At 39.0% G+C, this 15,468-nt stretch overlaps 1 protein-coding gene across 3 annotated transcripts; it reads right to left on the bottom strand.

Moving 5' to 3' along the window:
* Window positions 1-8,182: 8,182 nt before the first annotated feature.
* On the bottom strand, window positions 8,183-14,746 carry LOC137247478 (myrosinase 1-like). Of its 3 annotated transcripts, none has more exons than XM_067778412.1 (7): window positions 14,580-14,746; window positions 14,224-14,488; window positions 13,620-14,150; window positions 13,224-13,558; window positions 13,026-13,128; window positions 10,324-10,427; window positions 8,183-8,443 (listed from the first exon to the last, which is right to left on the bottom strand). In XM_067778412.1, exons 1-7 carry the CDS (start codon window positions 14,609-14,611, stop codon window positions 8,314-8,316), a joined length of 1,500 nt encoding a protein of 499 aa, XP_067634513.1. In that variant the 5' UTR covers window positions 14,612-14,746; the 3' UTR covers window positions 8,183-8,313. The 3 variants fall into 3 exon arrangements, with proteins under 3 accessions (XP_067634513.1, XP_067634512.1, XP_067634514.1); XM_067778411.1 differs by having other exon boundaries at window positions 14,224-14,518; window positions 14,580-14,744; XM_067778413.1 differs by lacking the exons at window positions 10,324-10,427; window positions 13,026-13,128 and having other exon boundaries at window positions 14,224-14,518.
* Between the last annotated feature and the right edge of the window lie 722 nt (window positions 14,747-15,468).

Genomic DNA, 15,468 nt, shown 5'->3' with positions numbered 1-15,468 from the left:
ATATATCGGTGTGGTTGGTTATGGACTTACGGGCGATTGTTTTCTGGTGTTGCTGATAATCTGGGCTTAGGTGGCTGGCCGTAACTGCGTGTGAAGGTGAATGTGTGTATGGTGTTGTGGTGTTGTTCGTGACTTGGTGGATCCCTTTATTCGGCGTCTGGTTGTGGTGTTTTATGAGATGGAATATGAGTTGCTCTTGTGTTCGGTGTAGTGTATTGTCTCGCTGTGTATTTGTGGATGGGTGTGGTAACGGTCAGCGGTTTTTGGTGCCTCGCACCTGTGGTGTGTTGAAAGAAACAAAAAAAAAAATACAAACTTTAGATAGAATTTAGAAATATTATAGGAACTTGGAATTAAATCTACGGATGTGGGTTGAGTGACTTTGGAGTGGACATGGGTGATGGACTTTTCTTTTTTTTCTTTGTCCTGTTGCCACTACCGTTTTGGCTTTGTGGTGGAATTATTTTCGTAAAAAAAAATCACTCGAAGACCATCGAAGGCTTCCAACCTGTCGACCACAATGTTAAGTACGATACCCACACACATATGCACGTAATGTAGAGGCTGTTTGCTATTTGTAGTTATGTTTACTTGCGAGAATAACTTTGAGTGATCATGGAAGCACAGGGGCGTAGTTTGTACAAGGGCTGCCGTTACAGGCTCGTATCCGCCGATGTTGCTTGCAATATGGAGCGTGTACGTAAAGAAATTCAATAACGCGGCCTGTTCTCTTCCCTGTGTTTCGCTCAACGTGTGGCCTCGACCCACGATCAGATGCCGGGCTTACATCTTTTGGATTTCATTCCATTTACATAGGGACATGTCTACACTAAACTTTTCACAAGGACCTTACGATGTACAACACGTATGGTATTACATTATTCTGCTACATCTATACATCTATATCACAGTTTACTGTCTTCACGCGTTCTTTACAGTCCCGAATACTGTCTCCAGTCAATAAACTTGAGCGTAAATATCACAGATGGATGTCTTAAAAAGCTATATCACGTTATGGTTAGTAGTTGGATATGGATAAAAAAAAACTATCACAGAAGGGTGCCTACAGCTATAGTCAAGTGAAAAAAAAAGAAAATAAATAAATCCGTAAATAATCATTAACTATGGTCAAGTCAAAAAAAAAAAATTTAGTATTTACCTAACGTAATCATGGTAGTCAAGGTAGGATATATTACTACGACACAGGAGGACCATGCACGAACATTACACGACATTAATAATGACACTTAACAGGACGAGGCACAGTAACATGTGACAAGCACAGCGTCTGACCATTTACGCCGCAAAGATATCTTTGGCGTGATAAATCCCAATCTTTTTCCCGTTTGTGTCGCCCAGTTCATACATCGAGTTGCCTATGACTTTGAGGATGATGCACCTAATTTGTTTTTGAGCTAGTTTTGCGTTGTAGTTGTCCGGTTGGGAGCTTTGCTTGAAGTGTCTTCTGTATACTAGCTGTACTACTTGGAACTTGACATCTCGACTCCTTGTGTTGTAAGCTTTTGCACTCTTCTCATGGGCAAGTTTTAGTTCTTGCATAATTTTATTCCTCAACAATTGCATTCTGTGCTCGTTTGAATCAATCGAGTAATCGGCATACTTTATTGTTCCAAGCTTCCTATATATCTCGTACGATGTCCCGTGTTGCACCATTGGTATGCCAAATGTGGCAAAGTAAGGTGAACAATCTATTGCAGAATGCACTCCGCTACGTAGTGCGAACGCGGCATCACTTATATGTTTGTCCCAATTTTTGTGGTTGTCGTTTATATAAGAGCGGACAATTTGGAGCACTGAACGGTTAACACGTTCAGTGGCATTTCCTTGTGGGGAGTAGAACGCAGTTTTGACATGCTTTACTCCGTATCTATGAAGGAAAGTGTTGAAAACCTCAGAGATGAACTGCTTGCCATTATCTGAATGGATGAACTCTGGTACGCCAAAAATATGGAATACCTGTTTTTCTAGGAACTTTACAACTGCGGCTGATGTCGCATTTCTCATGGGCTGTAGGAACACAAATTTCGAAAAATGGTCAAGACACACAAACACAAAGACATTTCCATCACTAGTAGGGTCTCATGAAATCAATAAACAGACGTTGAAACGGTCGCTCGGTTACGTGCTCTTTTCCAATCGTTGGTCGGTGGAAAACATTCTGCGTCTTATTTCCCTTGCATATTTCACACTCTTTCAAATAGGATTGCACGTCGGCAACCATCCCTGGCCAGTAATATTTTTTTCGTATACGCGTTAGCGTTTTGTGGATGCCACCGTGACCTGCAGAAGGCGAGCTATGCGATGCTGCCACCAACCCCTGTCGCATTTCCGATGGTACCCAGAGTTTCCAGAGCTGGTCCTGCTGAAGCCCCCCCTCCATGTCAAATTGCGTTCGTTTATAGACGTAACCGTCCGACACACACATGTCAGGTAATCTGTCCTTGTTTTTTGTAACCGTCTTTATGAGTTCTGTATATTCTTCTGACGTGAAGCCTGGTGCATCTAATGATACGTCTAAACATCTGCCGTTCCAGTCAAGTTCATCCATGTGTATTCTCGAAAGGGTATCTGGAACAATATTTTGTGCTCCTTTGCGATGCTGTATTTCAAAGTCGAATGCTTGCAACTTTAGGCTCCACCTCGCGAGTCTGCCAGTCAGATCCTTTTGATTCATTATCCATTTAAGGCTTGCGTGATCAGTAATGACAGTAAATGGCAGACCCACTACGTAAGGCCTAAACCTCTTCACACTTACTACGGCAGCATAACATTCAAGCTCCGTGATGCTATAATTCCTATGGGCTTTATTTAGTTTCGCGGACATGTATGCTATGGGACGTTCATTTCCTTCGTCATCCAGCTGGAACAAGACTCCACCGATGCCATGCGTAGATGCATCACATTGAATGTAGAATCGTCGGTCAAAGTCCGGGTGCGTCAGTACGGGTGCCGATATGAGGCTCTGTTTTAGTCTGTCGAAGGACTTTCTCGCTTCGTCTGTCATGTTAAATTTCTTGATCTTGTCCTTGGTGAGGCAGTCGTCCAGCGGAGCTGCTATCGTCGCGTAGTCCTGGATAAATCGTCGGTACCAGCCTGACATACCCAGGAACCATCGGAGTTGCTTGGGGGGTTTTTGGTTCCGGGAAATCCCTAATAGCTGCCGCCTTATTTGCATCCGTTCTTATGCAACCGTCGCCCATTACATAACCAAGGTAGCGGACCTCTTTGTAACAAAATTTACTTTTTTCCACATTGATTGTTAGCTTCGCTTCCCTTAAGCAACGAGCGACCTTTTCAAGTAAACTCAAATGAGACGAAAAACTTTCTGAACACACTAAGAGGTCATCTAAATACACAAAGACGGACTCACGTAACGTAGCGGGTATGACTTTATCCATAAGCCTACACATCTTCTGTGCCGCATTACACAGACCAAACGGCATTACTGTAAAATGGTATAACGGCCTACCAGGCACCGTAAAGGCTGTCTTTTCTCTGGATTTCCTCTCCAAAGGGATTTGCCAGAAGGCATCTTTCAAATCGATGGCTGAGATGTAGCGCGTATTCTGGAGACGACTCAAGATCCCATCGATATGCCGCAGAGGATATGCATCTTTCACAGTCCATTCGTTCACCTTCCTAGCGTCCAAGCATAGCCGATTCTTGGTTCCCTTAATTACCAGTGAAACGGGTGAGTTCCAACTACTATTACTTTCTTCGATTACCCCCATACTCAGCATTCTGTCGAGCTCTTGGTAAACTAACTTTTGTATTGCAGGAGATATGGGGTAATGACGCTGTTTCACTGGGAGATTTTCGTTTACGACTTCAATTACGTGTTCTTCCAACTCAGTTTTGCCTAGACCTAGAACAGCGAACAACGGAAACTGCGCTTTCACTTTGTCTAAGGCCTGGGTTTCTGTGGGTGAGAGATCGTGTTGAACTGCATCGAACGATAGGTCGCCCTCGGCGGGTACGCGCTCTGCGACGGCACTATCCATTGAGGGCTTTATCGATCCCCGATTGACTAGGTTAAGGTTGAAAGTCTTCCAAAAGTAAACTTCCTGTTTCAGTCCTGGTACTATTAAAAACTCTAGCTCTTTTTTCATATCATCCCATTCGACCGGTAGTGTAATCACTCCTATTACTGGGGTTTCGTTCCCATTCGCCGTTCTAATGTTCTGACCTGATATCTGCATCACCTGCTTTTCTTTCCCTACCAGAAATGTATTTGCGTTCTTGCCTAAGCAGCTAGCGCCTGCACGCGAGTCTAATAATGCTAGAGTATCTTTTCCGCCTATTTTTGTCTGTGCAAAGAATCTATTATCGCCTTTTACTGTCACTATAGTTGAAATTATTTTATTAAGGATTCTCTTATAAGCTTTCCTCTTCTCTCTCATTTTCTGAATTTTCCTAAAATTTCTACCCTTCCTCCCTTCTAAGGACTCGCAAAATATTCTTTTCCTAGCTGCCTCATATTCAAGTTTTCGCTGATGTAAACTTTTCATTTCCCGTTTGGTCACATCGCATTTCTTATCATTCCTACCACAAAAATCATTTTTATTTCTTTCCCTTTTCAGCAATTGGTATGGTTGTTGTTGACCGGGGGCTCCTTGCCCTGGCAGGAGTTCCCTGCTATCTCCGCCACAGCACAGTTTCCCTTTTCAGGTTTGAAGACGCAAAAGGGCATGTCACCCCCACATGCGAAACACACCATGTTGTGGAAAGATGACTTGCAACGCGGTTCCTTCTTCGCTTCGGAGGGGTTTTTGACGAAATAATCCACAGGCATCCCACAAGAAAAACATAGCATCAAATGGAATGGTGATGGACAAAACGCGTTGATGGTGGACTTTGGGCCGTTCTGTGACGTGGAGGCATTGACTGGGGATGCGCCTTTTGAGCTAGGCATGCTCATCTGTGGCTGATATGAGGGTTTGTTCCTAACAGGGTTACCGCTTGCTTCTATTGGCTTTGGATTTAATGCTTCGTCTACTAGTGGGATTTCTGGGAATCCCAATTCATTCACGGTTTTCGCTATGTTACGATTTTCTTTCATGACCCGTTCTGCACGCTTACATTCCGTCTTCAATTCTGCCAAGGTATTCGATCTTCGAATGTCAAATTTGCCAGGTAAGGTTTCAAGTTTCCTTTAAGTATTCCCACTAATTCTTTCTCTGGAATCTTCTTTTGTAAACGAAACGTGAGATTATGGACCTCTCCGTAAAATTCATCAAACCCTTCCTGTGGTAGCTGTTTTCGTTCCATTATTTCCCGGATTATCCCATAATCGGAATCCGCAGTTTTGAAATGGCACAGCAGCTCGGCTCTCAACCCGGAGTATCCAAAGTCTGGGTCATCCGAGTGGTCTTCGAGTACTTGCCAGTACCATGTCAACGCGGAGCCCGATACGAGACAGTGGAAGTCTGTAAAGAGCTGATAGTGGGAGATCTCGTACTGTTCTCTCATCTTCTCTATCCTAAAAATGAAACTCTCCACCGTCATATCTTTGCTCGTGCCGTCGAATTTTATATGCCACTTTTCTAAGTCAACTTTCTTGCGCTTTGGTGGCTCATTTGGTTGCGTTCGATCCCTAGCTTGGGTGTTATTAGAAGGGGTATTAGAATGGGCATTAGAATGGGTAATGCCAGCGTCTCCTCGTTGATTCCCAGCATCTGGGGTCGATGATACAGCGGGACGATGATTCAATGCTTGAGCAGATGTTTCTATCTCCGCGACCCTGTTGCTGAGATTCGCGATGTTGGTTCCCATGTCGTGCACCTCGATCATGCATTGCGCCATCATATCATTTTGTTGTGCTATAGTAGCTATTAGCTCTGTCAGTCGGTCAACGCTACTCGCAGTGGAAGTTCGCGCCCTTTCCTGGGTCTTTGGTTGCTCAGCACCAGAGCCGACGGGTCGCTCATTCAGCACGGGGTCATCGTTTGCTGCAGCACCTTGTTGATCAAGCTCTGACATCTCTAGCTGGTCCACCTTCCTATAAAAGCTTAAAGTTGTGTTTGACTGGTGAATGGACAGTTGCTCGCTAACGACCACACCCGGTTGATGTGTTGTCTCTTCCCTTAGCGAGCTGAATATTCGGGACGTACACCTATTAAAAAGGTCGGTTGGCACAAAGTCGACGGTATGCGGGACCCCAGTATCAACCTGGGTAAGAATAGAGCCTACTACTTGGTTTTCCAAAGCACGTGCCGCTGCACGCGTAATCCGCCTATTCGTAGCAAAAATTCCCAGTCCACCAACAACTCGTTCCGTGCTATCGCGATTTTCCATACGCACACGCAAATAACGCGGATAAGCTACCAACGACGTGGGATATACGACTAGCCTGCAACAATTGACAAGACTTTCCAGGGGATATTATAAACCCAAAAGCATTAACCCGTAAAAATCAAAAAAAAAGGAAGTACAAACTCGGAAATCGACAATAAAAAAAAAATTTAATTGACAATACGAAAATGTTTAACTTTGTTTGTAGTGAATTCGGTATTATATATAACTATGTATGTACATACGTGGTACATGTAAAAGATTAGAAGGAATATATGTACAATTCAAAAATATTTAAATTTGTATAGAGTACTTACTTACTAAGGTGTAAGTAAAAAAAATAGCTTTAACAAGTATTTAAAGTGTTAGAATTCAATATGTAAAACTAATAGGAATAGGATTACGCTCAACAATGAAATCTTCTTTCCTGTAAAAAATTTTTTTATTTTTTTTGACAAAGTGGAACTGATTCGCTGTATTTATGGCCTGGTTTCAAAACTAACTACGCGTATCAGTCGATTATTAAAACAATTCTTTCTACTTAATAAGTACACTATAAGGTGGCAAATAGACGATGTAATGGTTTTTATTTTATTTTATTTTTTAGTTGTTTTTTTTTTTTGGTTGTTTTTTTTTCGATCGGTGTGTTCGTGGTATTGCACTTCAGCGAGGTCATCGTAGGTACGCTGTCGAGTGTCTGTTCGTCCGCCGTCCATGGTCTAAGTCATCTAGTCTCTTACTCACTAAGGATTGTGGTACATCACGACCTGCACCTTGGCTTAGCACGTGGCTACCACCATTCTCAGTGACTGCAAAATTATCCCCTTTGCGGCAACATGCTATAAGCCTCACACATGGGCAGTGCCGGACCGCACATGTGGCAGCTTGAACAGCTTGTTGTCACCTGAAACCAAAAATGCAATATTTACCATACCTTGTACTGTGCTGATCCGGACTACGGATACCACTTCTAGAAGCGTTGAACCTCTCAGGAGGAACTCTGAAGTCTTGACCAGCACCCCACCCACAGTTGTTAATTAGCCACAAAACTCCTCATATTAATACAAAAAGCTGTTAGCTAAAAACTCCTAAACTGTCCGAAAGAAAAGAAAATAGCTGAAGAGATAGTACATAGAGAATAGAAATAGAGTGGGAAACTAAATAAAGATTGGGCTATTTACGTTGGGCAACATTGTTACGTAACTGCCTGGTGCGGGAGAGGAGGAGTGGCGGAGTGGCATGGTAGTAGCCCGGCTGAGGCTCGTCGGCTTTGAGGCGCGGTTCTTGCCACTTCTCCTTCCCCAACAGTTACATAGCAAAATTGAGTTCATGCCTGAGGGAAAGTATCTAAACAAACTAAAGGAAAATAAATATAGGAAAGCGGGAGAAAACCTATCCGCGTCAGGTGGAGCCTTCCCACCCCTCCTGTTCACGAGATGTGAACAGCCTTTGGACTCTACTATGGCTCCGCTTCCCGAGTAGAGTCCCGTTGAACTTGACTAATGTCCGTTTTTAGGTACCTACGTACCTTCCATCTTTCCCCTCAACTGCCACAACTTACCATCAGTTGCCGCAAGGGCAACACCTACACCAACAAAGAAAGGCGTGGCACAACCAACAATTTCAGAATCGCTTTACTCTTTCATATGTATATCGTATTAATCCTAAAAATGTTGAATCTAGACATAATAAACTTGGAGTTATAACGAATTGAAGAAATTGTCAACATAAGACGAGTCAAGTATCCAGTAGCCCTATGTTGTTCCAAATTAGATGCGCTTACCAAACTTCATCACAGTCAGAATATGCGGGATAGCAATTTTCTTGTAGTTCGGGATTTAATGACTTACATTTATTTCAAACACACACAGAAAATTTTAGTTGCATTTATTTACTTATTTGCACAAATAAATTTCAAATCAAATATGTAATCAAAGTGTCACTTTGTTATCAGCCTTGTATTGATATATGCTCATGAGTATTTAAATTCGCAATAGCTTTTCAGACGAAATTGTCACTTGATGGTATTTTCCGACTTTCAATGATGCTCTTGTAGTAATGCGCCGAATGTTTAGCAACACGCTCTTTATTACGGCTCGTCATGTTCAAGTAATAGAGACCAAACTTTTCACTGCAACGAATTAAAGCGTTTATGGCGATTAAAAATGTTGCTAGCATGCAATCGCAAGGTATCATAATACAAGGTGTTCCAAAATACACACAATATTTCACTTAAAATGCAATAATTCATTTTACTTGAACAAAAAATGCTCAATTAGTCTTACAAATGTAGGCCATATCAAAATACTGGAAACTTTTAGTTTTCTAATTTGACTAATAAAGAGTTGGTCGACTTATTTGGAGCGGCACTCATTACTAGGGATTAATATAACCCAAATTGGTTGCTTATTTTGACTCTCAAACTTATTTGAAGGATAATTGTACCCAAGAGTATAAAAAGATACTTACTAAATGTTTCATTGGAATTGCGAAGTTAAGTGGTTCAGAGCGGCAGCCGTGGTGTGATGGTAGCGTGCTCCGCCTACCACACATAAGATCCTGGGCTCACTCCCCGGGCAAAGCAACATCAACATTTCAGAAACAAGATTTTTCAATTAGAAGGAAATTTGTCTAAGCGGGGTCGCCCATCGGCAGTGTTTGGCAAGCACTTCCAGTGTATTTCTGCCATTAAAAGCTCTCAGTGAAAACTCATCTGCCTTGCAGAGATCGTTCGGAGTCGACATAAAACATGTAGGTCCCGTCCCGCCAATTTGTAGGAAAAAAAAGCAGCACAACGCAAATTGAAAGAGTTGGAAGTGGCTCAGATTAACTTCTTAGGTCCACTTGCAGAACGACAAGATATCTTTTTAACGCAGTGTTAATTTAAAATTATTTAAAAAATGTATGATTTTAACCAATCATAAGAAGCTAAGTGGAAAGATACATATATGCTTACCACTCCAAAGTGGGCCGCTTTATTAAAGATCTTAATTAACTACTAAACTGCGTACTCAAAAGTTACGCCGGCAATAATTTGAATTTTCTAACTCATGAAGTAGATTTCTTATATATTTAGATGTTCTGAATGCGAGCTTGATGTCTGTATTTGGGTTCGAACTAGGATGATATAAGGAGGAAATGAGAACCGTCCCTTACAGCCTTCATTTATTAGTCTGATTTGAATATTTTTTTTTTTTAATTAAAGGTCTTTTGCGTGTTTGTATATTTTTGTGTATCGCAAAATGCAAGTGACAAATTTGGAATATAATTCGTTCCCTTGCTTCTTTAATAAATATTAGGAAACAAAACCTGGCATATATTATGTGTTACGATCTGTGACTGAAAACCATTTTTACTGAAGCGATAACTATGCAACTTTCAACCTTTTTCTAAAAATTATAATACGTTATGGATCTAACGAGTACTATTTGGCGCTAGTTCAAATATGCCTTTAATCCGATCCACCATTTCAGAGCTATTGTGATTTAAAAAATGAGTTACGATCTGTGACACGTAATACAGGCCCTGGCTGAAAACAATTTTACAAAAAAAAAAAAATTATAATTTTTGTTTAAATGTTAAACATGCAGATTTATAAATGTCAGAATTTTAATTCAACAAAGTGGAAATTTCAAGTCTATATATAACCCTTGATTTTTTTAAATAATGTGCTGCCAAGTTAAACAGAGTTGCTCAGAATACTCTGTAGAGCATTTTCCGTGTATAAGATTTTGTGGTAAAACATCAAGCCACCCTAATGAATAAACATATACATACGTATGGCTACTCAGTATGTGCAGAGAGACCCCAAGGAGTATTTCCGCTGTACTATAATCCCAATTTGGCCTCCTTCTAGTAGAGATGCTCAACAAACTCTAAAAATCTATTGTTTCGTTATCGCATAATAAAAACCTTAATTCGTTTCGTTTAAGAGCAAAAGTAACGAAAAAATCGTGTGCTTGTATTTAGAGCACCCTGTATAAAGAAAACTCAAAAAGAGTATTAACTTACGTAAATCCCATATTCCATTCGAAATTATCGATTAAACTCCAATGCGAGTAGTGTGTAACGTTACAACCATCATTCAAGGCATTGAGAACGGCTTGCAAGTGAGCCTGTAGGTTACATATGTAGATACATATGTACATATTAAGCTGGGTCGATTTATTAACTTATATCGCGCCATCGATTTTTCGATAGGTTTTGGGCTCAGGAAAAAAAGTTCCACTAAGCATACCCAAAAAAATAATTTTCGAGCCTGCAAAATTTGAGTTTTTTGACTTTTTTTCTCTGATTTTTAAGGTTTTTTTCATGACCTACTTAAAAAATGTTCATTTGATTTTAAAATTTCATGTATACCCTGTCCGACTCAAAATTGTCCGCTAAAAACTTTGGCGATAACAGTTTTTTGAAAAAAATATTTTTTGGGTTTTGAGGAGTGTTTTTGGTGAAAAAATTTATTTTTTCGCCATTTTTTTTAAGGGTTTCTTCAGAAACGTGCAAAAGTGTTGCCGATGAAAACGAATTTATCTCATAGTTCCTATCCCACTTAAAATTATGCGATAAAAACGTTGGCATTAACAGTTAAAAAAGAAATTTTTTTTTTGGTTTTTGGGACTTGTTTTGGTCGAAATCGATTTTTTTAATTTTCAAGGCTCCAAATCACTTTTTATGTATATGCTTCCGTTAGACCCACAAATAAGTATACCAAAATGATCAGGGGACGAGCTGAGTTGATTTAGCCATGTCCGTCTGTCCGTCCGTCTGTCCGTCCGTCCGTCTGTCCGTCTTTCCGTTTGTTTGAACGCAAACTAGTCCCTAAATTTTTAAGATATCTTGATGAAATTTGGTAAGCATGCATATTTTGAGGGGGATTTAACATTTGTCGGAATGGAACGGATCGGACCACTATAGCATATATCTCCCATAGAACCGATTTTTCAATAAGAGGGTTTTCGCCATTTCTGCCCCATTTCTGCCTCATTTTAACAGCTAGCAACATCAAATTTTACCACAAACTTACGTATTGGGCATAGATGGTTGTCTGAAAAATCGTCTAAATCGGACAAAAAATCAGTTTCCATAAAAATGATGAAACTTCTCTTACCTGAACAGTCGGTTGTATGGGATATATGTTATAAATATGTCCGATCTTGACGATTTTTTCAATACGTAAGCTTGTGGTAAAATTTGATGTTGCTAGCTGCTAAAATGAGGCAGAAATGGGGAAGAAATGGGGAAAACCCTCTTATTGAACAATCGGTTGTATGGGAGGTATATGCTATAGTGGTCCGATCCGGTCGATTCAGACAAATGTCAAATCCTCCCTCAAAATATGCAAAATTTCATCAAGATATCTCAGAAATTGAGGGACTAATTTGCGTTCAAACAAACGGACAGAGGGACGGACAGACGGACATGGCTAAATCATCTCAGCTCGTCCCCTGATCATTTTGGTATACTTATTGGTGGGTCTAACGGAAACTTATAAATAAAAAATGATTTGGAGCCTTGAAAATGAAAATAATCGATTTCGACCAAAACAAGTCCCAAAAACCAAAAAATTTTTTTTTTTTTTAAACTGTTATTGCCAAGGTTTTTATCGCATAATTTTAAGTGGAATAGGAACTATGAGACAAATTCGTTTTCATAGGCAACACTGTTGCACGTTTCTGAAGAAACCCTTAAAAAATGGCGAAAAAATTAGTTTTTTCACCAAAACTCTCCTCAAAACCCAAAAAATATTTTTTTTTTCAAAAAACTGTTATCGCCAAAGTTTTTAGCGGACAATTTTGAGTCGGACAGTGTATACATGAAATTTTAAAATCAAATGAAAATTTTTTAAGTATGTCATGAAAAAAACCTTAAAAATCAAATTAAAAAAAGTCAAAAAACTCAAATTTTGCAGGCTCGAAAATTATTTTTTTGGGTATGCTTAGTGGAACTTTTTTTCCTGAGCCCAAAACCTATCGAAAAATCGATGGCGCGATATAGGTTAATAAATCGACCCAGCTTAATGTGCAGTGTACATCGTACACTCAATGCGTTCATACATATAAAAGTACAAATGAGTCGATACATATCTGAGAGCGCGAATGAGAGCTGGAGTGGGGTTGGGAGTTGGAGAGGAAGATAGATAAATGAAATAAGAGAAAGACAAGAATAAGAAGAAAGATTTAGGAAAAAGTAGGCTAGAATGGAATAGAGAGGGACAAGGGGAAGCGATGCTTACTTTTCGAATGTAGGCAAACCAATTTTCGAGCAGGTCAAACTTTGACGAGTACTCTAGTTTGCAATAAAAACAATTTTATGCTCATTTTAGGCACTTGAAAAAAAGGTCGGGAAACCATATGGACTTAGTTTTTATAAATTGGATACAAGTTTTCTGTCAAAAGTCGCACCAGTTGACGTTTCGACTTTGGAAATTACAACAAACATGTCACAATATGCATTATTACAGCGCAAGCGATTCGCTTGAATGGACTTAGACAATTTGGATCTATAGATAGAATTTAATCAACTTAAAAAAAAAAAAATTGTGACAATTATTGGATTACATTTGATTCGGTCTACTACTATTTAATGCACACAAAACTGAAAAAATGTCATCCATGGACTTAGACACCTTTGATATGTATCGACACATAAAAGTAAGGGCATAATCAGAGTAGCTTTTCTCATAATAAGTAACTCTTCACTCCAGTGGCACCCACCTTCAAAAAGCCAATTCGATCCAAGTCGACCAATTCACCATCATCAGACCAACCATTTTCAGTAATATATACCTCGACATTGTTGTAATTATCGCGAATCCATCTAGATTATATAACGAATAGTAATTATGCGATTCCAAAAGGTTTATTGATTGCTATAAATTACTTAACTTATATATAAATATTGTACATATATACCTTAAAATATCTTCCAACCCGTTTGGTACACAGTAAAGCCAGTTTGATTTTGCACGCTTCCATTTTTTGTCTAATGAATATTTAATGCGAGAATCATATTCCCATGATGGAATTTCGCCACCGGGAGGGTCTCTTATCTCAACATAGCGCGAAGTATAGTAATTGAGTCCTAAAAAGTCTGCTGACCCTTTTATATATTTCGTCCAGTGAAAATTAAAGGGCTTTAATCGTGGCCAGGGAAGTCCTTCCCTCATACTATTGCTTGTAATATCTTCGATAATTATAAAAGGGTAGTTACCTGATTTGCCAAAGATAGGGTGAGCCAACCAACCCAACTAAAATATAATAATCAAAGCTATTATAATATTAACAAAAGAAATAATTTTACATTCACACCGCGTATTGCATTGCTCGATCCACAACTTCATCGGACTCCTTGTTTTTGTTGTAGTAAAACCGGCTGCTAATTGTAATACCTATTTTACCTTTTTGCGAATCGAAATACTTTGCTTTATATAAATGAAAAGCAGATGCATGTGCTCGTAATGTGTTATCCAAGCATAAGTAATCTGCTACACCTGGTGCATGAACCATTGGTGGAAAGTCCGCATTCCCGTAACCAGGTACACAATAATCAAAAGGTTCATTAAATGTTATCCATTTTTTTACCCGATCACCAAAAGTTTTAAACAGAAAATCTGCATAAAAGCGAAAATATTTAATAATTATATCATTGGTAAATCCACCGAAACTAGAGAGCTCGTCTGGCATATCGTAGTGGAACATTGTCACCATAGGCTGAATATTATTTTCTAATAGTGTATTGATTACCATATTATAGTAGTCAATAGCCTTTTTGCTTTGCGATGTGGTATCTGCTTTTGGCAGTACTCTGGACCACGAAATAGAAAAGCGATAGAAGTCAACCTAGGAAATTAAATTCAGTCGTTTAAAAACCAATATAAAAATGTACATTTCATTTAAATGCTCTTCAAGACACCTTAAGTTCTTTTAATGCTCTTAAATCTTGCTCGAAACGATGGTACGATTCTGCAGCATTATCGCCATTGGAATGATCAGCAATCCTTTCTGGATGTAAATGGGTATAGGTGTCCCAAATGGAAGGACTCTTTCCGTCTTCATTCCACGCACCTTCGATCTGATATGCAGCAGTCGATACTCCAAAAAGAAATTGTTTTGGAAATTTAACATTTTTTCCACGGTGCCGTAATTCACACTTCTGCGATTCACTTCTGTTTTCAAAACTAAAAAAAGATACACAGTAAACGAATTTCCTATGGGGTAGAATTATCGTGATAAATTCTTAAATATGATTTTATAGTTTTATATAAATACCATAATAATATTAGGAAAAAATGGATTTTCATCCTATCTAAAGTTATGAAGTAGCGATTGATATAACTAAGAAGTGGTCCAGCTAATTAGAGGCTATTCAATGGACTACAGTAAATTTAAAACAACATATATGATCGTTGAAAGTGCTAGACGTGTATATGTATCTTTCGTTGTTTGGACTTAATTAACCCAGTACGTTTCCAAAAACAAATTTTCTTATCAAAATTCATCATTTAGAACAGTGGTGCACTTTGCTCTTATAGGCTGTTATATTCAAATAAAATCCACACACAAAATTTGTACTACCTGCAACATTCGATCGACATTCATTCACTGCTTCTTAAAAGTTTATAGCGTTGTTATATTTGGTTCCGTAAGTTAAAGAACGTATAACTTTGTATTCCTAGCTATATCATATATTTATTGCAAACTTGGAAAGCAATGGACAGTAATCTGAATCCTGATAGAAATTTAACATGCAAATGCAATAACAATGTGATCCATATGGATTAATTTGTTGTTGTATTTGCATGTTCAATTTTTAACCGTATCTAGATCACAGTGAAGTTTTCCATATAGATGCATTCCACGCAATCTTATGCATGTCAGCAACATCGCCACAATCTCGCAAGACGTTGCGTTTGTAAATATGAAGAAACTTCAGACTTTGCAATTGAAGTTTATATCGCTTTGCCCAGTCACATACAAAATTTTGCTAATCACTGTTATAAACATTCACTATACAAGAAATATACTTGTTGCAGTTTTTAACTGTGAAAATTGTTAGAAAAGTTACCAACGAGTGGGAAAAATAATTTCACTTGTAAAGTGTGAAAGCACCCTTAGCCAAAGCAAATGTCGAATTCTTCTTCTTATGCTTTGCTTGCAA

The sequence above is a fragment of the Eurosta solidaginis genome, chromosome 4 (assembly GCF_040869045.1).
Source record: "Eurosta solidaginis isolate ZX-2024a chromosome 4, ASM4086904v1, whole genome shotgun sequence".
NCBI classification, from domain to species: Eukaryota; Metazoa; Arthropoda; class Insecta; order Diptera; family Tephritidae; genus Eurosta; species Eurosta solidaginis.
This window is presented reverse-complemented; position numbering and strand designations above follow the sequence as displayed.

Excerpts from the sequence above, each read along its gene's own strand:
- LOC137247478 (XM_067778411.1), bottom strand. The coding sequence starts at position 14,611 with ATGAAAATCCATTTTTTCCTAATATTATTATG. Across the intron at positions 13,559-13,619 it reads ATCGAGCAATGCAATACGCG|TTGGGTTGGTTGGCTCACCC; the intron begins GTGTGAATGTAA and ends ATTATATTTTAG. Across the intron at positions 10,428-13,025 it reads ATCGAATTGGCTTTTTGAAG|GCTCACTTGCAAGCCGTTCT; the intron begins GTGGGTGCCACT and ends TGTAACCTACAG.